Source organism: Callorhinchus milii, unplaced genomic scaffold (genome assembly GCF_018977255.1).
Source record: "Callorhinchus milii isolate IMCB2004 unplaced genomic scaffold, IMCB_Cmil_1.0 Scaffold1, whole genome shotgun sequence".
Taxonomy (NCBI): domain Eukaryota; kingdom Metazoa; phylum Chordata; class Chondrichthyes; order Chimaeriformes; family Callorhinchidae; genus Callorhinchus; species Callorhinchus milii.
Window position 1 is genome coordinate 95,558,571 of NW_024704742.1, and position 27,779 is coordinate 95,586,349.

At 41.6% G+C, this 27,779-nt stretch overlaps 1 protein-coding gene across 1 annotated transcript; it reads left to right on the forward strand.

Moving 5' to 3' along the window:
- The first annotated feature begins 1,512 nt into the window (after positions 1–1,512).
- rasef (RAS and EF-hand domain containing) lies at positions 1,513–26,934 on the forward strand. The gene is made up of 17 exons (XM_007906831.2): positions 1,513–1,822; positions 11,802–11,945; positions 12,518–12,608; positions 13,840–13,935; positions 14,312–14,389; positions 15,536–15,651; positions 15,762–15,830; positions 16,469–16,550; positions 17,243–17,334; positions 18,302–18,536; positions 19,838–19,978; positions 20,634–20,781; positions 22,305–22,386; positions 23,131–23,245; positions 23,464–23,583; positions 24,749–24,825; positions 26,283–26,934. Exons 1-17 carry the CDS (start codon positions 1,524–1,526, stop codon positions 26,389–26,391), a joined length of 2,094 nt encoding a protein of 697 aa, XP_007905022.1. The 5' UTR covers positions 1,513–1,523; the 3' UTR covers positions 26,392–26,934.
- The last annotated feature ends 845 nt before the right edge of the window (positions 26,935–27,779 follow it).

Below are 27,779 nucleotides of genomic sequence, written 5' to 3' on the forward strand. Positions count from 1 at the left end.
GCGCACAGCAATGTCCCACAAACAGTCATATGGATTGAAAATGACCAATTTATTATTGTTTTTTTTTTGGAGGGATTATTATTAGGAGTGTGGAGTAAGGAAACTTGCCCAAGGTTTCGCCCTCCCTGGAATTGAACTCAGGTCTCTCGCTTGCAAAGCAAGTGCTCTAACCACTGAGCCACAGGACTCTAAACACAATTATACGCGAACACTATAGCACATAAACAGGTTATTCAGCCAAACTAGATACTCTGCATGAGCCTCCTAATCCTCTCTCCCATTCCCCTCCATTCTCTTCACCTTCATGGATTTTCTGACTCCACACAACTGTTTGTGGGACGCCGCCGTGTGCAAGTGGCAGCCAATTTCACAGCCTCGTAACTTCACAGTGGAGACACGAGGGCTGGCCTCAGTCTCCTTGAGGAGGGGAAAAAATCCTGGTGTTTTCTGCTCCTGATCACTGTCCCATGACTCCTGCTGGAAATTGTGTGTGTTTGTTAGCCTATAGAGTGAGCGTCTTAAGGGGCTGTGATACCTTTTACGGTTGTTGGTGCTCTGGAAACGAATGCTAGCTTTAGGACAGGAGAGCTGGTGGTCTAGAGACACCAAATAACACTGATGAATCCAATGCATGTGTGTGTGTGATTCACTCCCTTTTCCTCCTTCAATATCTGCGGCTCTCTGTCTACATGTATGGGGTTGTTTGACTTCCCAGTGACCTGCTCCCAGGGATGTCCCCATTCCAGCCACCTCCTTGATCAACAACCCAGGTTGGTGGCTCAAAGGTGTGCACAGAAAGGAGAGCAAATAAACCTCTCTCTGGCTCTCTCTATACACACACACACACACACACACACACGTACTCTGCATATGACAAGTACAAGTGTAAACGATTGAAGCCAAACCATGGGGGCTGACGTCAGGCCAGTTCCCTCCCTCTTTGGTACCTGTAGGAATGAGAGGAACCCAGAGACACACACACACACACACACAGGGGAGCCCGGAGCAGTGGCAAAGCTGAGACACACACAGACTGGGACCAGGGATAAGAGACAGTGACAGCTGATTCCTCTCAATACAAATGCCACTGCTGGGGGGGGGCACATCAACACAGGCTTCACTTGCACTCCCTCCACTGCATGTGCTGTGTGTGCATGTATGTGTGTGTGTGTTTGTGTTGGGGGGGAATTCCTTGCATTTGCTTATTGCAAATCTAATTTGGAAAACTGGAAATGGCCAAAAGGTGCATGAATGAGAGTCAGCGCAGGTGATCCCTGCTAGCAGGTTGGATCTGTAACCTCCAGGGGATATTGTTTGGCAGGAGTTCAAGGCTTGTGGTTTTTGCACAAAAAAAAGAAACTTTTTTTTGATTTTTGCTTCGAAAGGGAACTGTTTGTGGATCTCATCGTGTGCTTAAAAAAAAACACCCCCCCACACACACACACACACACACACACACAAAAGTGTTTTTGTTTTTTTTTGGAAAAAAAAAGGCAATTTATTTTTGTCTCAGCAATTTCCGGATGGAAGAAGGAGAGCTGAGACTCCGCTCCCTTTTCCACGCCTGTGATGTGAATCGTTCGGGTCAGATCGAGTACGATGAGTTTTTCACGGTGTGCAGAGAGCTGCAAGTGCAGGACTCGGAGATCGACAGCATCTTCCACAAGTTGGACGCCGACAGAGACGGATCCATCAACTTTCAGGAGTTCACTGAAGGCTTCGAGGAGGTTTCCGAGATGATCAACTTCCAGGCTCTGAAGGCTGAACACGACTGGGATGAATTCCTGCAAAGGCTGGGGGGGGAAGCCAGCTTCATCCCCAGGTATGATCCCTCAGAGAGAACTGCATCTGTGAGCAGGGCAGAGCAGGCAGTGTACAAACCATAATAATATTAATCATCATCCTTGCATTTGATGTGGCACCTTTTCCTTAAAAAAGGACGCAAGATCTTACCTTGAGTGGACATCCGTGCGTAGAGTCGCGATATAATTATAATATCAAACACTAATAATCTGGTCCCGCGCCGCATCACGTCTCCGAGACGTCTCGAAGCGCTTCGCAGAATACACTTTGCGGTGTGTTCTGCGAAGCGCTCTGGGACGTCCTCCCGACGTGAAAGGCGCTCTATCAAATGCAAGGATTATTATGTTGTGACGTGGATTGACTGCCTGTTTTGCGGGAGAAACGCCGCAGCCAGTTGCGCACAGCAGTGTCCCACCGGCAGTCGTTGATTGAGGGATCAGTTTTTTTTGTGATAAGAAATGTGATATCTCCAATAATAATAATAAATAATAATAATTCCACATATGGGCACATAATAATATGGGTGTGTCGCCCAGAAGTTATACAGTCAATTTACTTTACAATATATTCAGTGAAGCATTTGAGATGCCGCGGTGATGTGATAAGACGCTATATCAAATACAAGGTTTATTATTATTATTAATGATAATTGTTGGATTTGATATAGCGCTGTATCACGTCGTTTGAGGCGTCTCAAAGCACTTCGCAGAATATATTGTGAAACGGATTGACTGCTTATTTTGTGGGTGAAAAGCGGCAGTCAATTTCGCACAGTCGTGGATTGAATGAGTGACCAATTTTTTTGGGGGGTGGGCGGAGGATTTAATCACCTGCTGTATATCTGTGAGCTGTTTTACGAGCATAAAGCTGGGGGTGGTTTGAGAGAGAAACTTGTTTCTTGGTTGGACATGCAAACAGTTAACTTGAAATGGTGCGGATAATGGGAGGGAGAGAGGGAGGGAGGGAATGACAGACTCAACTGAGGGGCTGGAGTTGAGCAGGGTGATCGTTTTACAGCAGAAATATTTAAAGCCTACAAGTCTATCATTCTGAGTTATACCCATATATAGGTTTATAGATGGAGGTTTTTTTCTCTACTTGTGCTTTACGTACTGGCCTATTATTATATAAATTTATACACCAAACCTGCACCTATATTCTCCACGATTCAATCAACAGCTTGCTTCGCTGGAGGGAGAGAGTGCACACTCTGTACCAGACTAACAGAAACTGTACATAATGTGGAACTTTTAGTTGCTTGATTTGGAGACTCGTAAGCACAGAGATTGTTTCCACTTGTGTTAGACACCTGACTGACCAAGAAAAAGCAGACAAACATAACAACGCTGTTAGAATTTCCATGGACCTGTTCAACTCTACTCTGGAAGTAGATTGAAGTATATGACTGAAGTACCATGAAGTGTATCTGGTTGTAGAAGGAGTCTTCATTTATATGGATCAATTTCTTATTAAGGAATCCTATCCATAAATACTGCAAATTAGAACTCATTATTAACTTTAACAACAGTAGAATAATATAACTGTCAATAATATTAACAATAATTTTCCTTGCATTTAATGTGGCCTTATAGCTTCATGAAAACTTCTCAATGGTTTTCACAGGATTTACTGTAGAGTTAGTGATGCGTGTTTGTAGGTAAACACAGTGATATTTGCACACAGCAATGTTCACAAACAGCCACTAAATAAATGACCAATTTTTATCTGGGAGTTGCTGGCCAGACAGCAAGGGAAATACCCTTCTCTTTTTAAATAGTGCTGAGAAATCTTAACATCCGATAGCAAATCTGATGGGAACTGGACAATTCCTCTCTCTGGTGCTGGTCTTGCTGATGGTGATCAACAGTGATGGGTCCGCTCCAGGCGACAGCTCATATGCATGTTGTGAACTGCTAGGCATCGATTAGCCCCCTTTAGCCTTAATTCTTCAGGGAAAAGTTGAGTTAAGCCAGTTTTCCATGAAATGGCATATAACATAAGTGACATGGAGGATGGTACTACTGATAATGCTGCCGTGCAACATTTGTCAATGAAATGAAAGGAAGACTGCCTACATTAGTAATACACACCAATGAATAGAAAATAAAATTATTTACAGTTTTGGCCACTCTGACTTCAAAAGGACATTTTGTTACATTTCACTTAAATGATATCTTTAAAATATGTTTTGACTTAAAATCCTGCTGACTTTTGAATAAAGGTAATGCCCAAACTCTGCTGAGAAGCCTTGGGATCACCTCTTGGATTGCCACTTAGTGGAGAATATTTTCGAGAACCAAATGATTCTTTGTGTTCATTCAGAAGACGCTGACTTAACTTGGTCTGATTTTGAGCAGTATTTCATGAATAAGTCCGACAAAGCTGTTTTTCAAATGGCAACGGAGCACCTTGACAATGGATGATCAAAGCTTCACTGAGGGTTTAAGATCAGAAATGGCCTCTTTTTGTATTAGTTTTCTGTTGTTTTTGCCCCCGCAGTATAAACAGGACATTTTTGCACAGTGAGACACTCAGATTGTATTGCAGAACCACTTCTTGAGTATACTTATGAAGATACCTTTTAAGTTCTATGGTTCTAATATTTGAATCAGCCTGGCTCAGTTGACAGCACTCTCACCTCTGTGTGGTTGTGGATTCAAGCCCAACATCGGGACTTTGAGCTCACAGTCTAGGCTGGTAGTCTAATACAGTGTTGGGGGAATGCTGCATTGTTGGAGGTGTTGACCTCCAGATGAAACGTGAAGCCGATGTCCCATTTATCGGTTCAGGTAGATATTAGTGATCTCGTGGCACCATTCAAAAAGAGAAGGGAATTTTTTCTCCCAGTGTCTTGGAACAACAAACTCCCAGCCAAAATGGGTCATTCACATCATAACTGTTTGTGGGACACTGCTGTGCACAAATTGACTGCTGGGTTCACCTACAAAACACACAGTCAGTACACTTTAAAGTAAGTCCTGTGAAATCCTTTGAGATGTCCACCTGACCTGAAAGATGCTATACCAAATGTAGGATTACTATTATTAATCTTTTCCTAAGTTTGCGACATTTCGACAACAACAACAACAATTTGGATTTATATAGCGCCCTCCACGCCGGACGGTGTCTCAGAGCGCTTTACAGTAACGGATCCCAGGGCCGAGCCAGGGGGAGGGGGAGGAAGGTGACCAAAGGCGCGGTCGAAAAGAAAGGTCTTCAGCAGAGACCTGAAAATGGGAAGGGAGGGAGCGAGGCGAAGGGAGTGAGGAAGGCAGTTCCAGAGCCTCGGGGCATAGTGGTTGAAGGCACGAACACCAAAAGTGGAGTGGAGGACTCGGGAGACGAGGAGGAGGCCAGACCCGGAGGAACGAAGACAACAGGTACTGTTTTGAGGAGTGCAGGGACTTGAATACAAGGGTGAGGGATCTTGAAATTGATCCTCTCTGGGATAGTCAGCCAGTGCAGTCTGGCAAGGACTGGGGTGATCGGGGAGCGGAGTTTGCTGCGGGTGAGAATGTGGGCGGCAGAGTTTTGAATTATTTGGATTTTATGGATGGTAGTGGATGGGAGACGCGCGAGGAGGGAGTTAGATTAGTCCAGCCGAGAGGTGACAAAGGCATGGACCAGGGTTTCAGTGGCTTTTGGGGAGAGGTATTGGCGGGCGATTCGTCAGAGGTGGAAGAAAGCAGTGCTGGTGAGGGACCGGATGTGGGGGAGGAAGGATAATTGGGTGTCAAACCGGGTTTGGAGAGTTTTAGGGGGAGGTCGAGTAGGTGGAGGAGGTGAGAGCCATGAGATTTTAGACGTTGACGAGAGCCAAAGAGTATGGCTTCCGTCTTGTCAACATTCAGCTGAAGACATAAGGAATGCTATATCAAATACAATGCTTATCATTATTAACCTTTGGAAAGATGAATAATGCAGATATAAGCTTAATTATGTAAGTGCTGATGGCAGAATAATAAGACATCTGTATGAATTTAGAAAGCCTCAAGCTGGGCCAGAGATCCCTAAAGCGAATAATAATAATAATATTAATATTTGCATTTGATATGTCACATCGTCAAGTTATCTTAATGCACTTCACAGGATATACTATAAAATTATATAACTGCATGTATTTTGTGGGCGAACACGACAACCAAAGTGCACACAGCAATGTCCCATCAACACAATTTTATTTGGGGGATTGTTGACCAGGGCACAGGGAGAAATTCTTTTCTCTTTTTGAGTAGTGCCCTGGGATCTTAGATTCATAGAATATTACAGCGCAGAAGGAGCCCATCATGCTTGTGCCAGCTCTTTGGAAGAGCTTCCCAATCAGTCCCACTCCCCTGCTCTTTCTCCATTTCCTTACAATTTTTTCCTTTTCAAATAACTATCCCTTTTGCAAGTTGTTATTGAAAGCTATTACTACCACCCTTTCAGGCAATGTATTCCAGACCGTAACAACGCTGTTTAACGTCAACCAGAACAGGCAGATATGACGGAGGTTTAATTTTGCATCCAAAAGACGCAATGGGAAGTGAATAGAAGATCAAGATGTTATATCTGATGTAGCTAATATTGGGGTCTGATTTGTGTATTTCATAATAAGGAATCTGAATGCAAATGTGGAACTCCTTCAGTATACAACGTTGTCTTATGGGAACTGTACTTTCAGCCACTATGCCCCGAAACTGTGGAACACTCTCCCTCAACCCCTGAGCCTTGCCCCCTTGCTCCCCTTTTTCAAGTCCTGAAAACGTTCCTCCTCCACCTCCGCCCAACACCCCACCCTGCTCAGAGTCAGGCTCTACTATTGCTAAGTGCTCTGAGATGCTACCTTGCTTGGAGGGCGCTATGTAGGTTCAAGTTGTTGTTGTTGTTGTACTCTGACTCACTATCTCCAATGTGGCATTTCTCGGGCCAACTGGAATTCTTCCTTTATTAAGGAATTCCTTTAAGACAATACAGCCCCCAGTGTATCAATAACCTCCTTTAAAAAGGAACTGGACAAACACCTTTATAGGAGGTAGTGGTGCAGTACTGTACAACAAGAGTTATGTGAGTATCATCAAGGAAACAAAGAATTGAAACATGTAGATTGTGTCATTAGATTGATGCCCTTCAATGGTTAGAGGTTTCCTCATTGTTTCTATAAGTTTGGAAATGACTATTGCCTCCCCTGCTTTATTAGGGTATTTTGAGTCTGGCAGTGCAAATTGTTCCTAGTCAGGTAGAAAGAGTGAGTTACATGTGCCAAATTGTTTTTCTTGTTCTGAACTTTATGTACTCCATGCCTATGTGACATTTGTGTGTGGCTTGATTTTGGTACATGGAGCAGTTTATCAGAAAATAGTTCCATCTGAAGCAAAGAAACTTTAGAAAACTCATGTGTTGGAATAGATTTTCTTTTTGTCAGTAAATTTACCATCATTAACTGGTGATAGGTTTTTCCATGAGGTAAAATTACTGACTAGTGGAAAATCCATTGCAATGTTTTATTGAAATTGGGCTTACGTTTTGTAAATATCTTAAGAAACTTACGCTAATAATCACACACTACATCAGGATTTAGTGTAAAGTATGATGTTCACACCATGATCCCAAAACAATTCAGAAACATTGAATGGGATGGGCCTGTAGTAAATCCGAATTGACACGTTCCTGGAAAGAAATCCTGTCGGACCAGCACTCCCGCAGGTCGGCCTGATGCACTTTCGATATTTGTGAATCCTTTTCAAATCCTGTTGAGAAAACTATATTTTAGACCTAAATGTGTGATCCTTTTTCAAACTCGTCATTTCACTTGAGGCTTGAAGAGCCCATGACTGCCTGGGATATGTGTTGTTGACTCACGACTCACCTCTGGAGGAACTCAGAGATCAGATTAATTCACTTGGTTCTATTGTTAATAAATTACTTTTGTTCGGTTGTAGACAGACTTAAGAATGAATAATAAAAATATCTACCTCTGAAATAACTGCTGATGTTACTTACCTCTGAGATTGAGATGATTTCAGAACATCCATTCAATTGGGTGTCATATTTACCAGTAGTAAGCGCTGACCAAAAGAGTTGATCCAGAATCATTGTCACAAGTGGTCAAAATATAGTATTATATAGTATTGTTCATGCACCTTTTTCAATGGTGTGGACTCCCAAGTTGATACCCATATGCAACAAGATCAGAAATACTACAGGGAGCAGGCCGTAGATTTATCATTTGAAATGACTGGAACGGACACATAGGTCTTAAAACAGTTAACCTTGATAACTGGAATTCCCCCAAACAAGAACATAAAGCAGGGATTAGCAGAATGAGTATGTACAAGATGTACAAGATTAAGTTTTCAAAAGTTGAAGGATTTTTTTATGATTGCTGTTTAGTTTTGAAGCCCAAAGAGCACTTGGAACAGTGAGGTGAAGCTGTAGTTTTATGTTTGTTGCCATAAAGTATAGCTGTAGTACCTAAAAGGATAACTCTTTGTGGCTGATTTTTTTAATTGTGTTCCTTTCTGTTTAGGGAGCAATGAGGAACTATCCTATTCATTGCTGCAAGGTGAATTCCGATCACCTTACCTATTTCATTTCTCAGCTAGTGTTCCACCATGCCTTACTGAAACAATACCTATTCTGTGTTTTAATACAATATAGGGCTCTGTGGAGTAAATGCACCAGCATGAACAAATTGGGTCAAATGGCCTTTTATTGGCACTGTGGAGTCTATATAATTTATGCAATCCTATGTATTTAAAACAATTGTAATTTTGACCCCATTATTTTTAAATGGTATTTGTTGAATGTTCATGGTACAATATCCGTTTGTACCATGAATTGCCAATTGTACAATGGCCAATATGTAAGTGCTGTACAACCATTGGTTAGTAACATCTGTTGCAGTTGTATATACCACTTAAATGGCAGATAGCAAAAAGTTAAGTGTACAAAATGAGCAGGGACAGTCACTGGGACAGTCACTGTGTAGTACAAGCAACTCTGTCTTTCATTGCCATTTTTCTTTGAAAATTTTCAATTGATCCCATTTTTGTTTGCTAGTTCATGTTGCTTGCATTTACAAAATTTCACTTTGAATAGATTTACACCTATGCTGTCTTTAAGATTCTAAAGCGGCAAGACAATATAGTTCATGACAGGCTGTTTCAACTTGTTCAGAATAGTAAATCGCACGGCCTGCGATTGAAGGGGGGTAAATTCAGAACAAATCTACTCAAACACTATTTCAGTGAGTGAATAGTGAACCCGTGGAATAGGCTCCAAAGGGAGATGGTTGAAGCAGGAAGTGTTGATTCTTTCAAACACAGATTAGATAGTTTTCTTTTAGGAAATAACATTATGGGATATAGTACGTAGGTAGTTCGGGACATATGTGCATGCGACCGCCAGGAACGTGGAAGGCAAACGTCCACCTTGGTCTTTTTTCATCGCATTTCTTATGTTCTTATGTACGTGGACTACGGTACGAAACCATTCGGCCCACCCAACTGGTGTTCATACTCTGCATGAGTCTCTACCCTCTCCTTACTCCCTCTCATGACCTTCTATTCCCTTATCCTTTATGTGTATATCTATTTTCCTCTTAAATGCATCTATATCATCTGCTTCAAACATTGCTTTGGGCAGTGAGGTCTATGTTCTCATGATTCTCTCACAAACTTCTAATAGGATTCCTCTTAAATGTCTGTTCTTTAGTGAAAAATGGCCTAGTCTATCCGGTGTATCCTGATAGCAGTAACCTGCCAGCCCTGATATCATCCCAGTAAATGTATGCTGTACTCTTTCCTTTGTGCAATATTCTTCTGGTAGTGTGGTGACCAGAATGAAAAGCGAGGGATGAATGTTTGTGGAATTTTCCTGCAGCTTCCTCTGCACAAGCTTCAGTCAGTTGGTTGTTTTTACAATCCTTTGCTAAGAAAATACACTGTATGGTATACAATGCTTGAGGAGAAGGCTGACCCCTTGTGTCCTCAGGGAGAATAACTCCTTCAAGCAACCACTTTCAGGAATGATGAGAATTGTTGTTCAGAAATCCGGATAAACTACAATTGTGAGATCTATAATGTCCACCTTTACAGGCAGCAATCGCCAGGTATTAATGTCTCAATCAAAGGAAGAACTATCTCTGGAATTATAGAGCGCTCCCAGTATAATATTAGAGCATTAGCCTAGACTGTGAGCATTCAGTACGCTTGGTGATAATGGCATGTGAAACACTTAGGGATTTTAATTTGATTAGATACCATAAAGATGCCATTTCTATTTTTATTATCTTCTAATAGAGAGTGAGCCTCATTGTTTGGAAAATGAATAAAAGTAGCAAGTTATTTCATAATATACACCTTTTATAAAATATTCTGTTTTGTTCCTTTCATTGCAGTCAATGTGTTTTAAGCAGTGATTTCCCTCCTCCCACCTTCACAGCCCAAGGGTGCACTGTAAAGACCAATTGTAAAGTCTCTAATAATACCATGGATGAGACCATCTAACTCATCATAGATTGCCCCAAGGGTCTTGGTTGATTGCTCTTGTTATTTTTCTGGTTTTTCCTCTTGTAAATAATAAGAATCTGGCTTTGGAGAGAGCAGAAAAAAACATTATAATTGCGCTGGGAAAGATAAGTGTTAAAAGAGCCATTTGTGCCTCCTTGTGTTCCAGCATATACTATATAAAGTGGTTTCATAATGCGCGTGGTGCTCTTTCTGTCTCGCTGCACTAAAATCTAATGTCATCACAGGGTTATTCCCAGTACTTTTCCTTCTTACAACATCCCGTGTGCTCCATTGAACTTCTCTAGCAAGAGGCTGCCTGTGAATTCTGATGGGTGGAATAACCAGCATGAATTGCACTTATAATTTTAATGACACAAACTAATTGTGTGTGGCTTTAAGTTACGTGGCATTTATACTGCATGCTTAACTGTAATTGGTGCAGAGATTCACCACTAAATATGAAGTGAAAATGAAAATTTCACTGTACATGTTGCACTCCTGACACCTTGGAGGATATGGTTTCCCAAACACAGGTTAAACATGTGACAATTCTCCTTTCAAAGCCTGGAAATGTTAGGAGATTGTCTCTCTAATAACATTAACTATCTCTTTTAATATCATTTAATACTCTGGATGAACCTCCTAATCTCCTCTCCTATGCCTCTCTAATTTCTTCTCCCTCATGTATGCATAATGTTTCCTCTTAAATACCTTGAACCTTTCTACTTTAACCACAGCTTCAAGCAATGAGTTCTACATCCTCACTGGTTGATAACTATATGGACTTATCCTTGATAATATCCTAATGAATCTATGCTGTACTCTATTGAATACTACAAGTTAGGTGTCAGCTTGGCGCAGTCGATAAGTCACTCGCCTGAGTCAGAAGGTTGTGCGTTAAAGCACCACATAGGGATTTTGGACTCGCAGTCTAGACTGACACTCCAATGCAGTCCTAGGGTATGCTGCATTGCTGGAGGTGCCATCCTTTGAATGAGACGTTAAATCCGAGGTCTCAGCTGCTTATTCACTTGGACGTTAAAGATCCCATAGGACTATTCGAAAAGAGAAGGGAGTTTCTCGTGACGTCCTGGCCAACAATCTCCCAGATAAAGTTAATTATTTCACTTCTTGCTGTTTGTGGAATATTGCTGTATGCAAACTGTCTGACTCTGCCTACAAAATATTGTCACTACACTTTACTGTACATCTTATGAAGCATTTAAGACATGCTCCTGCTGTGAAAGGTGCTATATCAAATGCAAGGAATATTATTATTATTGTTACATCTGCCCTGAGGTTGGCAAACATAACTGCACACATTACTCCAAATATAGTCTAACCACAATGTTATGTAAATTTAACAATTGTTGTTGTAGTTGGATTTCCCTTATTTACTTTATCTGATAATATTTCAAATAATTTGATAAGGTTGGTCAAGCATCACCTTCCATTTATTAATCAAATGCTGGCTGCTTTTAATGAAACTCTTTTATTTCCGTTTAGACCTCAACAAGTTGCTGCCTTATATCAGAATCTGCAGACAGAGCCCATCCTGATCCATAAGTATGAATGTGTCATCAAAGACTTTATTCGGGACATCATACTGCAGAATGCAGAGATGGAAAAACTAGCGTTTGCTGTGAAGAGGTAGGATTTCCAGAAAAATTGACATCAAAAAAACTGCACGTGATACATTCCAGAATTAGATGAACAACTGCAAGATGTGCCTGTTACACATCGACTTTACAAAATAGTCCTTTTGTAAATGTCTTTTTATATAATTTATCCTTTCTGACAGAAAGCAAACCTTGTCCTGTCACGGGGAAGCTGTTGTTGGCAAACACACGACTCTCTCCACATTCGCACACATGGGACTGTAGTCACTGGGTTACTGTTTGGGCATAAGATGCCTCAAACTGACTCCAATGTCCTGTTTCAATTAACTGACCCGAAGAAAGGGACAAAATCTTGCTCATGTTAAGTGCAGTGATCCTGATCATGTGCAGAATACTGGTGGCAGCAGAAGTCTTCAATGCCGCTACATTTAGTGATATGAGGCATCTTACCTCAGAACTGCAGCTCGGTGACCCCCTTCCCATGTGTGCACATGTGGAGAGAGTCGTGTGTGCACATGTGGAGTGAGGTGTGTTTGCATGTGTGGAATAAGGCGTTTGGCAGAGATTAAGTTCCATCACATTCTACCTATTGGGTGTTTGCAGAGCGCAGGATGAAGCCTCACAGCAGCTGAGTGAGCTGGAGGAGGAGATCGACCAGAGGATAAAGACAGCGGTGCAGAACACTCAGAAGGAGGTGAGTCTTACCAACGTTTCATCTCCTCCTTCTAAACACAGTCTTAATGTTTAAGTCTTTATTCTGAATGTTTAAGTCTTTAACTTTTACGCCCTTATTTTGAGAAATAGCCTGAGTTCTGAACATGTAATCCTGACGTAATATTGAGTATTTTACAACTGTATAATGGAGTCCTGTAGCTCAGTGGTTAGAGCACTCGCTTTGCAAGCGAGACACCTGGGTTCAATTCCAGACAGGGCGAAACCTTGGGCAAGTTTCCTTACTCCATACGCCTAATAATAATCCTTCCAAAAACCCAAAACAATAATAAATTGGTCATTTTCAATCTACGACTGTTCGTGTGACACTGCTGTGCGCAATTGGCTGCCGCGTTCTCCCACGAATATACAGTCAATTTACTTTACAGTATATTCTGTGAAGCGCTTTGGGACGTCCTCCCGATGTGAAAAGCGCTATATCAAATGCAAGGATTATTATTATTATTATAATACGTGCAAATTGGCTGCTGCGTTCTCATACAAAATACAATCTCTGCACTGCACAGTGAATCCTGTCAAGCGCTTTAAGACTCCCTTCTGATGTGATAGGCGCTATATCAAATGCAGGACTTTTTGCTTCTTTCCTTATTTAAAGACCATGTGACCGATGGGGGTTCATTCTCTGTCCGTCAGTAGATTTATTGACTTTGGAATTGTGTGAACACGTGCTCGGCCCACTTTAAGTGCATGACACCAAGGTTGGCAAATTTACTGGCAAGCAGAGAATAACTCAATGAATGAGTAAAATGTTGTTTCACACCTGTATTATATATATTTATTATATTGGGGGCTTTCCTCAAGAGGAAGCTGGATTAAAACTTTCAACTTGTGGGTTTGTCTTTGCAAGCCCATGTTTATAATTTTAGTTCTTGATCCTACTTAAAGTTATTTTCTTTCTTCTTCATAACTTTCCTATCCATGAAAATAGAGTGGGGGGTGGTGGGGTTGGGGGGTGTGCTCTTTGGCAGCTTTGAGTTCTGCTCAGGAGTGGGTAAGTGTGCTCTGTGCTCTGTCTTTACCTGACTGTGTATCTGAGATTAATGGCCAGGCAGCCAGGAGAAGAGAGAGTTATTGGTTTACTCAGTTTCCAATGATGGATACAAGGGGCTGAAGCCTGTAACACAAACGACCATGTATATTATTCATCATTTCATCTTACTCACACTTCAAATGGTCTGAATTTACTTCCCCAGGAACAGAGGAAAGCGGAGTCTGAAATCAATGAGCTAAAACGCCAATATGATGCTGAAGTGAATGAGCTCCAGAAAACAGTAACCAAACTGAAGAAGGTGAGCACACTCCTCCAGCACTCAATGGGAGGAAACAACCCAGACTAGGCTCAGAGAGGAACCATGTATTAAAACTTAAACCAAGGTCCTGTTCAGGTGGAAGTCAAATGGCACTATTTGAAAAGAGCAGGGAATTTCCCCCAATGTCCATCTCTAGGTAAAATTTGGTCAGTCTCTTCATGGCTGGTTGTAGGAGACTGCTGTGAACAAAATAGCTCCTATAAATGCACTTTACAGTGAATCCTTGGAAGCATTTTGAGATGTGTGGATGGCGTGATAAGGCAGTACATTAATGCAAGGATTATTCAACTTGCGGCTTGTTTTTATTCAATAATATCCTGGTCAGTCTTGAAATAGGTCACTTCTTCTCTTACAGTTAGAAGAACAATATAGGACACTTAGTCCAAAGGAGGACACCATTGCATTGAAAAGAAAAATGAATGACTTTACTATGGTAAGTAGGTTCATTGTAAGGCAGCACAACTCTCACTGTTTATTCCTTTGTAAACTGGAGCACTGCTTAGCACCTCAAAAGTCAAATAAAAACATTAATGTTGGCAATTAATGTGGGATGTTCGTGACAATATTTGGAATGAAACCTCGTTGCACTGTTCTATAATCATTTACAAGGGGGACTGGATGTGGCACTGGGCTGGAGCAGTATATGCTCCATGCCACTGTCAGGGTGAAATCTTGGGCAAGTTTCCTTACTCCCGTGCCTAATAATAATCCCTCCAAAACAAAACAATAATAAATTGGTAATTTTCAATCCACGACTGTTTGTGGGACACTGCTGTGCGCATTTGGCTGCTGCGTTTTGCCCACAAATATACAGTCAATTCACTTTACAGTATAATCTGTGAAGTGCTTTGAGATGTCTAGAAGATGTGAAAAGCTCTCTATCAAATGCAAGGATTAATATTATTATTATCATCATCTCTGGAACATGCGTTTGATTCCAATCAGATGGATGGGTTGAAGCGTTCTCTGAGCATGACTGTTGAGATCCCATGTGAAATGACTGTGCACATGCTTAAATAGTGGGGTTGTGCCCACAACACAAAATTGCTCCTACCGTTGCAATCTAATACCTGAAAATTTCTTGTGGTCTTGGTCTTAGTCTTAAGATTTTGTCCTTGAAAAACATGTAAGATCATGCAGATTTTTGGAAAACATTTAATTCAGTATTAAATCGATGGAACTGACTTTCAGATCAAAGTAGAATTTAAGAATCATCAAGATTCAACAACAACAACAAAATTATATTTATAGAGCGTAATTTTGTTGTTGTTGATGTTGAATCTGGATGTCCCAAGGCGCATGATACCTGTGGAATCTGAATTTTAAAACAATGTCTTTAATATGACCAGGAACGTGGCACTTCCAGGCCTCTGACAAGGTTAAGGTTACAGGATAGCAGAAGCCTGAAAATATACCGCCCCTTATTATTATTATGATGATGTGAGGTACCATTTAAAAACTCACTATTAAGGACAATCACCAAACCTTACTAGTAAGGTGCCGTTGTCATTGAGTTTGAGTATTTGATGATTGGAGGACTGTGACACTCAGATAACGATTGATTCCCTCCTGTTATTAGGAAAACCAGACCCTCAAGAAAGAACTCCTTGAAGCACAAACTACAATCATGTTGCTTCAGAGCGAAGTGGACACCGTGAAAAGTGATTATGCGGATCAGAGTATGAATTTAGAAAGGTAAAATAAACCCTTTCAGGAATAGAAATCGGCTTTCACTTAAAGAGCACTCATTGGAAATGAAAGATGTCAGTGGTGTCTAACTCACTTTGTTTGTACTTCCACTGCAGGGACCATGACATTATCAGAGACTACACAGATGACAGAGAAAGTTTAACCCGACAAATTGAGATGCTTCAGTGAGTGTTTCTTGTTATCTACGGACACACTACACACTCACTTTAGTTACACGTGTACTGGGGAAGTGTGACTGTGTGTGTGGGTGGGGGGTGTGGGGAGGGGAATAATTTTATATCATTTGGACTATGTTTTTGTTCCGATTGTGCTGCCTTATAAAGCCACTGTCTGTATCCAGAATTACTTTGCAAGCTGCTTCTGTCTTCATCAAATATTTGGACATTGTTGCCAAATTCATATCAAAATTATTGTTATGTCATGAAAGCATAATTGTTTTCGTTATGACAGAGATGAGCTGTGTGATCTCTGACAGACATGAGCTAATTGTCACAATCTCTCTGGCTGGTTGCTAGCTACTGGAGTGTAGCACTTTCTGTTATTTCATTTTTTTGATATGAGTTACTTTATAGTATTTCAAAGTAAAACCTCAAAACTTATTTTCCTGCAATATCTGATGGAAAATGCAAGACCTCCTTTCCCCCATCACTCCGCTATGGGCTCTCACACATTTCATTCGTCTCTCTCAAATGTTACTTGTGCACGTGTGTGACACAATATTGTATAAAAAGGAAATGGTATTTTCTTGTGATCCTTGGTGCTCACCAACGCTCCTCGCCTTATCATCTTCCCTGTTTCACAGATCAGCCAACAGAAAGCTTCATGACAGTAATGATAGCCTGCGGGCTGTTCTGGAGAACAGTTTAAGCAGAAATAAGTCTCTGGTGAGTGTCTGACACAACATTAGACTGTTGACTTCTGACTGAGGTTGCCCTGGTTGAGAAGCACTGTCTACAGTTTCACCTGTGCTTTTATGTTTTGTATTAGTTCTATTTATTTACTGTATTTTGGAGGTTGTGTACCTCATTTTTTTCCACACATTCCCTTCAAGTCTTCCACCGTCAGTGTTCTCTGTCCCTCGGATGCCATTAATGTGCCAGGGTTTGGAACTAGTTTGAATCTGGTCTCTGAGTGTGAGGCACTGAGTGGAGTGAAGGGAGGAGGAGGGAGGAGAAGTGACTGACAGACTTGTGCACTGATTACACTTTGCGGCATTGAGGAATTTCACTTTTAAGTAAGATTACAGAACATTATCAAGAGGACGCTTTCATCCCATTGGGTTGGGTTGAATCTGAACCCATAACCCAGGAGTGAAAGTGATGTTTTTAACCCTCTTCCCCGGTTATTGTCTTTCTGAAGAAACCAGAAACACTTCTGTGACCAGACTAGAACACAGTGATTTCACAGGGAAACATTATTATTAATAATAATTGTAACCCTTGTATTTGATAGAGAGTCTTTTTACGTCAAGAGGATGTCTTGAAGCACTTCACAGCATTTACTGTGAAGTGCAGTGACTGTGCATTTTCTAGGCATATTTTGTATAAAATAATAAAATCTTCTTCCAATGTTTCAGCGGGTAGCAACCTCCTCCCCAGGACATATCACGTTCAGAAGCACTCCAAAAATAAGTGGATGGCAGTCTCCACAGACTCCGTTATATGACAGGTGAGTGTTAGGCAATGCTTTTCAATGCTGGATTTTCATTTGGGGTGGTCTGGGCTCGTTCCGTTTCAGAAGGAGAACATGTCTGATGATCTTTACAAAGTAAAATATTGTTGCTCATGCTTATCACAGCAAAACAGCTGTGTTTTCTGAATGAGTCATTCACGTGGGCTGTAGAATAATATATTTCTATACATTATTGCATGACTGTTGAGTACACTTATTGTTCATCAGACTGAATGCTTAACACTATGTTGCTATGATCCCACCCCCACCACCTCTCTTGTTGATCTCACCATGCTGCCCATACCTTTCTGAGTTGAGTGGGTGAGCATAATTTCAAAAGGGTCCAAAACGCCATTAGCTTAGGACAGAATTCACGAATATTAAATCCTATACTGTAACTATGCGAGCTCTGCTCCAACATGACCTACCTTCAGCTGAAGCAGAGCTACCATGGGTTGTCATTTTATTATTGGTCAGTCGGGTATCTGACACATGTGGAAACCTATCACCAAATTAGACTGAGAGTTCCACATATGTATACCACCTACATGTAGAAATTTCCCTGTGTATGGAATGGAATGAGCACTCTTTCTGCAGTGATGCGCTCTGCTTACCTAATTCTGGAGAGTATTAGGCGCAGCTTTGTGAGAGCTGAGGCTTGAGGACCCCAGAGTGTCCACTGGGGTACTGCTGGAGTTTAACCAGCAAAAAGCAAGGCTGCATACTCAGAGTGACTCACTTCTGCTTACTGGCATAGGTGAACATTTATGGTTCCAGTATCTATCCAGTTGTTTTGCTCCAAAGAGTTTTGCAAATTCGATCTCACTGAAGAAAAGTGCTCAGGGTCAATATCTAAGCAACGTAGTTTGTTTAGTCGAGACAGTCTCAGCTTATTTATGGAATGCACCCAAAAGCTGAAATAGCTTTATTGACCATTATTGATCGCCATTGCTTTCCTCACCAGGTCGTCCAGATCTTCCTACGTGGATGAAGACCTGGAGTCTCTGGCTCTTTGTGACCCAATGCGCAGAATCAGCTGTGAAGTAGAAAGCCTGACTGAAAGCTGTTTTGACAGTGGATTGTCGACGCTGAGGGATTCAAATGAGTACGATTCCGAGGGTGATTTCAAGCATCAAAGGAATTTTCAAAGGTCACAGTGTGTGCAGGAAGGCTTCGAGGGTGACGCCTCTGACACAGATGTAAGCACCAATATAAACATCGCCACCAGTGGCGGCTTTAGCTGTGCTTTGAATGGCTTTGTTGATTTTGGTCAAAGGAGCCTTTTTCTTAACAGAGGAAAGACTGGACACCAGTGTGTGTTGAATCAGTGGCTGTCCATTCCTGCTGGTTTGGTGAGGTCATTGGCCTTGGCAGTGGCACTCGTCCCTCTCCTGTATTTTTATTCAGGTCAAGAATAATGAGCAGTGCAATCAAACTGGATCTGGGCTTCTTTACAGTGCAGGGATTTACACATCGAGTAATAGGGTGCAGCCTCTGCAGCTGTAGCTTTCTTCAAGAGCACTTTAACTAGGCCCTGAGTGTGAGGCACCTCACAGAAGGCAGAGTGGAGGGAGGAAGGCTTCAAACTGCTAGGTATAGTGACTCACAGAACGTGCACTTACTTAGTGGTATTGGGTAATTTCTCTTTCTTCCTCGCATGGAGGGAGGGAGAGAGAGCTGGGGAATGAGCCCCTCCAGTCTCCCTTGTGTAGTTCTTCTTAGCCAATTAAAGAACAGTGCCCTGAAAATCAAGTGAGTTTTTAAATTAATTCAAAGGCTCCTTTGCCCCAAATCAAGAAAGCTGTTTCAAATGTAAGCACTCAGAGGCGTTACCCCGCATGAAGTGTGCTATACAAATTCAAGATGTTGTTGTTCTTATACAATCTATCATATTTTTTCCGCTATTCCCTATGCCACATAGACCTTCCTAGGCCTTCCAGTAAAATCACACCACTCTGTATAAGAGTTATCACCCTCTCTCTTGAATTTGCAGACACACCATGTCTCCATGGCTTCCCTGGGCAGATCATTCCTCGTGTTGACTGAGTTCTGTTTAAACTGGAACTCGAGACGTGGAATTGTATAACACCTCTGTGTTGGTTACAGTATATGCCTGTTCAGGTGGAATGTTAAATATCCCATGACACTATACAAAAAGAGAAGGGAGTGTCTCCCATTGTCCTGGTCAACAATGCGCGAGATAAATTTGGTCATTAACTTCATAGCTATTTGTGGGACATTCCTATATACAAATTGGTTGATGTGTTTGCTTTCAAAATACTCAGATACTACACTTCATAGCGTATCCTGTGAAGACATCCCTCCCAATAATAATAATAATCCTTGCAATTGATAAAGCACCTTATCAGGTCGTTGAGATGTCTCAAAGGATATACTGTAAGGAGAATTGACAATACTTTGCCAGTGAAACAATGTGAATGATCCTGTATCAATAGCAAGAAGTTTTCTTATAATTGTTGTATTTGTCATTTGTTTGCAGGTCCCTGAAATTCCAGATGAAGGTTCTTTTGGCCACGACAGTGCAGACACAGTGTTGGAGTGGAAACCGTCCCAGCCAGTGAGCCGGAGTAGCTCTGGGGCCTCCTCATCACGACGCTGCATCTCTGCCTTTTCATCAAAGGTACAACAGTCTCTACATAAACAAATAACACATCTCTCCCTTGCCAATTCATGACACAGATTCATTTACCAAATGTATTTCCAGTGTATTGATAGCTAATCTGCTCATGTCTAGGTGCTTGTTTACTGACTATTAAACAGCATCATTTTACTTCAGATTAATCTTATATTATAAAGTGCTTTGAGATTTTTTTTACATAGAAAGCACTATATCAATGTAAATTGTAAATATGGAAATTATCATAGTCCTAGGAGACGTTGAATTATCGGTGGTCCTATCCTTCAGCAGAGATTTTAAACTGAGTTGCCATCTGCCTGTTCAGGTGGATGTTAAAGATCCCATGGCACTGATTGAAAAGAGAAAAGAGTCTCTCCCAATGTCATGGCCAACAATCCCCCCAGATAGAATTGATTGTTTACTTCATAGCTATTTGTAGGACATTCATATCCCAAATACAAAGTCTTACATTTGTTTATTGTAATTCCTGTGAGACACTTTCAACAGCGTGATAAGGTGCAAAATCTAATTCAGGGGTTGTTGTTGTTGTTGTTATTATTATTATTATTATTATTATTATTATTATTATTATTTTTATTATTATAATGCGGCTCCAGCTACCCAAGGCACCTTTTGAAACTGCTGAATCTTTTTTCAGTCTGACAGCACGGATGTGAACCCAAAATTCCCTCAGTCAAACAAAGCCTTCAAGATCGTGCTCGCTGGGGACGCAGCTGTAGGCAAATCCAGTTTTCTTCTGCGACTCTGTAAAAACGAGTTCCGAGGGAACACCAGCGCCACCTTAGGTTTGTTCTCTTCAATTCTATTCAATTCAACAATAACAAATTACCTGTGTGTAGCGCCCTTCATGTTGGAAAGACGTCCCAGGGCGCTGGACAGTCGGGGTTTTTTGGACCCGAGCTGGGAGTTGGGGTCAGGAAGGGTAGAGGGCAGCGGGGCTGGGGCTGGGAGGGTGACCGAAGACATGGTCGAATAGGAAGGTCTTTAGTTGGGACTTGAAGGAGACAAGAAAAAGGGTGATGCAGAGGGATTGCGGGATAGAGTTCCAGAGTGTGGGGGCAGATATGCTGAATGCTCAACTGCCAATGGTGGGGCGGAAAGGGCGGAGGACCTGAAGCAGGCTGGTGTCCAAACTCAACATTCCCTCCTCCTCCTACATCTTCCTGTCTCTACTGCTTTCATTCTCTTCTTCTCTCTGCTTCCTCTCTCTCTCCCTTTCTCCCCGCTCTCTCTCTTCCCTCTCTCTATCTTCCCTTTTTCTTTTCTATCTCCCCTTTTCCTCTCTCTATCCCCCAGGATTATTTTCTATCTCTTCCTCCTCTTCTCTATTTCCTTCTTCCTCTGCCCACTCCCTCTCTTCCCATCCCTCTCTCTCTCTCTCCCTACCCCACTGCCCCCCCATCTCTTTCTTGCCTTCTCTCTTCCCCGCCTTCTCATTCTCTTCTCTGCCCTGTTTCTCTTCACCGCCCTTTCTTTCTATGTCTTTGCCATCCTTATTTCAGCTAACTTCCAGCCTTCAGACACCTGGATTCTATCTGGATGTCTTGTCTGACTCCACAGGAGCAAACTGTATCCCTTGTTAGTCACTGTCAACTCATCATTTACAATCTCACACATGGAGCTCCTTCACTCCTCTGCTTTTCAATATTGTTTGGAGATGAAAGTGTCTGTGCAAACAAGTTTTGTTCCTGTTCTGGAGGTTATTCCTCAGTATGGACCTTTGAGGGCTGATAAACTGCGCTCTCCTTTTTCTTTTCTCAGTCAATCACAAATGCAGTCCTACTGCTGCATTGTGATCAATAGCCTGCACCACAGAATATTATACAGTGTGATTTTATTATTGCAAACTCTGTTGTTTAAATCTTATTCTTAGGCTGCTTTTGTAACCTTGTTGAGTTCCCGCATTAAGAATCTATCTGAACCTTGGAATCAGAGCAGAGCTTTTGAAAAACTTGTTGAGGAATCTCGATTCAGAGACAGGTCTGCAGTTATACTGTGGAGTATTTGATTAAAATACACATAATATTTAGAAAGATTGTTAGAAAATAAATTCCATTAATATAAAATAATCCCAAAGCACTATTACAAAAAGAGGAGTTTCTCCTGGAGTCCTGACCAACAATCCTCCAGGTTAAGATAGTCTTGCACTTCATGGCTATTGTTAGCAAATTGGCTGCCACGTTCACTTACACAATATACAGTCACTGTACATGAAATGCTATTATAGGCTTTGAGATGCAATCCCAATGTGAAAAGTGCTATATCAAATGTAAGCTCTTTTTTAAAAATATTTTGCTTTTAATTGCAGGAGTAGATTTCCAAATGAAGAGCTTGATTGTTGATGGAGAGCAAACAGTGCTGCAGCTGTGGGACACTGCAGGCCAGGAAAGGTAAATCAGTGTGGCCTTTGAGGGGCAAGGGAATACAGGAGAGGGATTTAGGAGAGGGTTAGGAGGGGTGGACCTTCTTGTAAAGTATAAACACCTTGCAAACAAGTTCAGCTCAATGCCCTGAATCTGTATGAGACTATATAATTCTATGAAAATTCTCTTTATTCTAAGATACAATTGGTCATTCACTTCATGGAGTCCTGTAGCTCTGTGGTTAGAGCGCTCGCCTTGCAAGCGAGAGACCTGGGTTTGACTCCCGGCAGGGCAAAACATTGTAGAAGTTTCTTATTCCACACACCTCTGTTTACCTAGCAGTAGGTAGGAACCTGGTTGTTCGTTGATTGACAGATCGCTTTTCTGGGGGTAATAAAACCTTCCAAATAAATAAAATTTATAAAATAATAATGATTTAGGCATTCAATCCACAACTGTTTGTGGGACACTGCTGTGCACAATTGGAATTTTTGGTCTAGGGAGAACTCACACAGAAAGGTTCAGCCAGAGCGAGAGATAGAGGCAACCACCATTGATGCCTTTGCCCAATTCTTATTGTGTTGTCCTGCGATGGAAATCCTCACCCAGGCTTAGATTTCTGGGAACCTGCCTGAAGTTTTGTCGGCAATGTTTCCTCAGAGTGACTTGAGACCCTGCTTCTCTTCTGGGAGTGAATTAGTTCGCTTACCACATAAATGTTGGAGGGATGAAAGTGGATCAGTTCTCAGTGAAACCCTGTTTGTATTTTAGGTTCCGGAGTATTGCCAAGTCCTACTTCAGGCGTGCGGATGGTGTTTTATTGCTGTACGACGTCACCTGTGAGAAAAGCTTCCTTAACGTTCGAGAATGGGTGGATATGATTGAGGTGAGCGCCCCTGCCTGGAGATTAAAAATAGATGGAAAATTGTCGGTGTGTTTGGAAGGGGGGGGAACAACTGCCTCCAACGCACTACAGTCAAAACACTTCACAATAAAATCTTGTCAAGCGCTTTGAGATATCATTCCATGTCAAAGACACTGCATCGAATGCAGGGATTATTATTAAATATTATTATCCGCATTTTTTTCTTGTTGGATTGAAAGGACTCAACTCATGAAAACATCCCTATCATGTTGGTTGGGAATAAGGTGGACCTGCGGGAACGAGCGATTGAGGAGGGGCAGAAGTCGATCCCCACGAGCTATGGGGAGAAGCTGGCAATGGTGAGAGCCAAGAGCTGAGCTATTCCTCTTACTGAGACAGTGAGTGCAGCTGGGGGTGGAGCGGGGCAGAGCGGTGGGGGGGGAGGAGAAGAGGCAGCAGAAGATGTGTTTGCACCAGAGTATTGAACTTTTAGCATGTAATGAAATGGAGCTTTTAAACATCATCTGCTTTTGATATCATGGTTCCAACCCAGGCCACTTCCCTGCTGCTATTTGACATTTGAAGGCGTCTACTCATAAATAGCCCTATATTTTTATTGCCTGTGCTTATTTGCCCACAAAATACACAGTTAAACTGCTTCATAGTATAATCTATGAAATGCTTTGAGATGTCTTGACAACGTGATAAGCTGTTATATCAAATGCAAGGATTATTATTATTATTCCAGAAATGTCTGCCTTCTGGACCAAATAATGCAAGCTGTGGTTTTCTATTACACATGTCACGACACAGTGGAAATGAGTCATTGGGTGGGGGGAGTGTGGGAGCCGAGCCTGCTCTTAGTCTGGCCAACAGTTTACAAATCAAGGGACTCATTTCAAAAAAATTACAATTTGTAATTTGTCACTGGAATTTGAAGAGGAAGAAACCACAGGAGGGGTGTGCTACCACCTGGTGGGCAGTAAACAGATGAGTGTTACTTGAGGAACACCACAAACATTCCCCATTTTGTGTATTAGTGGCCTGTGAGGACAGGATTGGGCTTGGCTCCAATGTTTCCACAACTAAAATAGGCTGTTGATGTTCACTGTCTCAGCACCAAGAGGCTGAACATCTCATTGAACAATATTACCAGTTGTAAAACTAATTCCTCTTGCAGGTAAATAGTTGGATAGTTGGTTGAGCTATTTGCAAATGGCCTATTTTGATAGTGAGAAGGTGAGTCCTTAAAAAATTTACTTTGCTCTTTACAGGCAGAGAGAACAGTGTGTAAAAGTATTTAGAAACAATAAGAAACAGCCTCAGGAGACCTTTTTAGTTTCAATCTATTTTGATTCTGACACTCTCAGTGAAGCAATGTCATTACATTGTGTAATGACAGGCATGTGACAAGTTGAGAGGGAATGACTCATCTTTGGGTGGGGTTTTAAGGCAGCCATATGACGCAGTACTGAAGGAAATCATACGATTGAGTTAATCCTTTTCTCACTCTCTCCTTAACAGACGTACAGTGTACTGTTCTGTGAAACCAGTGCCAAGGATGGCTCGAATATCATCGAAGCAGTTCTTCACCTGGCTCGGTAACTGCAAACTTTACTAAACACATTATTATCTCAGCATCTCATTGGAGATACATAGGCATCGGATGGGCTGAACAGTCAATGCCCAATTTGATTTGTGCATGAAAGTAAACTACAGAATCTGAATTGCGCCTTTTCTAGCACAATAGATCTCTTTACTTCCTTCTGGCTTTACTTCATATGATCCACAGAGTTTTACAGCACAATAGTAGTCACCCAGTCACCCAACCTCTGCGCCTTGACTTGTTTGGTTTGCTCGCTCATCTTTATTCAATACTATCAGTATTAGTATAGTGTCCTTCCCTGGGGGCTTTGACCCGTCGCCATGCGTTCTCAGTAGTAACAAAAAGTGGCAAAGGGTCAGGACCGCATCAAAACAAAGGAAGAGGGGAGGAAAGAAAATGACAAAAACAATTACAAAAATGACTGGACCTAAAGAGATTGCCCTGGATATATTTGGTGAATGCAGAAGCACCCCTTGAGATTCTTAAGTTAATTGTGAACCATTTTCAAGGAATCCAGTGGCTGACTAGGATGATGGTCCATTAGAGGAGCAGGTGTCACTGGGCAATCCTTCAATTAATTTATAGCAGATACCACTAATGGAGACCAGACTGCATTTACAGCAATACATCTGGAGCCCTATTGCCTGGGCCATTTTTAATTGGATGGGGATGGGGGAGGGGGAATAGAAAGATGAGCAAATCTCTGTTGGTGTTGCCATACATTCTAAAACTAAAGTTTCTGTGGAAAATGCACTTTGGAAGATGGAATGGACACTGTATGATAATGCAGGTGTACCTTTTATGACCCTCATCTATTGGATAAGGATGTCGGCACATAGCCACTTGCCATCTGGTGAATGCTTTTCTTGTTTGCTCGTAATTATGAGCATAACATTTTATTAGTGGTGATAATGTAACAGGGACTTTTGTGATGTGGCAGTCTAATGACTTGCAGGTGTTGGTTACCCTGGAGGCCTTCCCAACATTACATTTATTGACAGCCATGCTTTTTTCGTTTGGTCAACCATCATTTTTAGATATTTTGCAACTCAGCGCTTCTGTGGCTAACTTGCACAATACGTCTTACTCACCTGGCTCCACAGCCAACCTCTAGCCTTTAAGAGGTGTACAAGAGTGGCCCTGTGGTAATTCTTCCTTCAGATGTGGCCACCCTCACTGGGGATATGGGCTGGACTGCTTAGTGCCTCTTGTGGAGGATGAATTAGGGTAAGTAGGTATTGTGCCACATATGGTGGATGGAAGCTGCAGGATTCAATGCCTGGCTTGCCTCAGCAAAGGTGCATTTGACTGTACTTGATAAATCTGTCTCTGTATTGATTTAGTCTTGTACTGTTTACAATAGAGATGACTAAAGACCACATTGAAACAGAAAGCAGGTGCCTGGCTGGTACTGAGAATATTTTAACACTGTCCGTCTGTTCATTCCTGCAGGAATGTGAGGAAAAGAGCAGAGGAAAGGAGCAATACGGATTGTGTAACTAGTCTGTCCGGGACCCACCTGAACAAAAAGCTGCCTATGAAATCCTGCTGCTCTACTTAAAGGTGGTCATTGAAGTCCTCTGTCTGATCTGCTCTCTGCATACTTTGTGATCAAGACTATCATTTGAGAAGAGCTCACTGAGCAAAAGATAAGCAGTTGAAGGATGAGAGGAAACGAACACTTAACCAGCCCTGAGTTAGCTGTGCTTGTGCTTCATTTATTCCATTAGCAACTTGAACTCTGTCAAACTGCTGCCATAGGACTTGCCAGAAACAAGGCTGAGACAAGCAAAGTATATCTAGCTCATTTATCCGTAGCTGTATTTGTACAAAGTGGTCTTATTTACATTTCAGACTTCTAAGGATGTTTCCAGAAAACAATATTGCTGCTTTTTAAAATTTTGGATATTATTATGGCTCATGTTACCTCCATAAATGTATTTATTTTTAAAAAAATCCACATTCAAGTCACCTTTACAGAAGCTTTTTATTGCACTTAGAAATGTAAATAAGATTATTTTTATGTGACCGGAGTAGAAGGATTATCAAAATGTTCAGCAATGTTTAGTGAAATATATTAAATGATATGTTCCATTTTATTAGACTTTTTCAGTGAAGTTCTCATTTTGTCAAATGCACAGTGAGTGACATTGAATGTGGAGCACTTATGCTCAGTGGTGTCGTTGGGAATTGCTGGTTTGATCCCTCCCCCTATCCTATCCAACTTAGTGAAATTTTGAGACAACAATGTTAGAGTGGGTTCAAGACCTGCAGTCTTGGCCAGTGCCCTCCTCAACCATCCACGGATAAATTGGTCCGTCATTTAATGGCTGTTTTGTGGGACATTGCTGTTTGCAAATTCACTGGTGTGTTTTTCCCCAAGTACACAGTCTAGTGAGTCTTGAATACACAATCTAACCAGAATAATAATTCTTGCATTTGATATAGCATCTCATCATGTCTTCGAGACTTGGCAGTATAAACTGTAAAGTGTGTCATTGTATTTTGTGGGCAAACACGGCAGCCAATCTGGGTATAACAATGCCCCACAAACAGCCACAGAGTGAAGTACTTCACAGAATATACTGTAAAATGTGGAGACTAATTTGTAGGCAAGTGTGGAGCCGAGTGAGAAAGTGCAAAACAGAGGTTAAGGCTCTTTCCAGGGAAGGATTTGTCCTGACAGACGCTACACAAGTATAATGTTGTTGTTTTTGTTACAGATCTGCTGCATTCACCCTCTCAGCAGCTCATTGAGTGGGTATTGGAAGATAACTTTGAGACTGAATTCCATTACCTTTCATCCCATCAGTTAGGCTGGATTGACATGCAGTTAAAGTGATGGGATGAAAGCAATGGCCTATCAAGATTTGTAAGGTATCCTTACAGATATTTTAGATCTCAAGTTGAGGGGGAGCAGATCCAAGTATAAGTGGGGAATCATTGCCT

Coding starts and splice junctions, on each gene's coding strand:
- rasef (XM_007906831.2), top strand. CDS start 1,524: ATGGAAGAAGGAGAGCTGAGACTCCGCTCCCTTTTCCACGCCTGTGAT. Junction 1,823..11,801: donor GAAGCCAGCTTCATCCCCAG/GTATGATCCCTC, acceptor ATTTCCGTTTAG/ACCTCAACAAGTTGCTGCCT. Junction 20,782..22,304: donor GAACACCAGCGCCACCTTAG/GTTTGTTCTCTT, acceptor TTTTAATTGCAG/GAGTAGATTTCCAAATGAAG.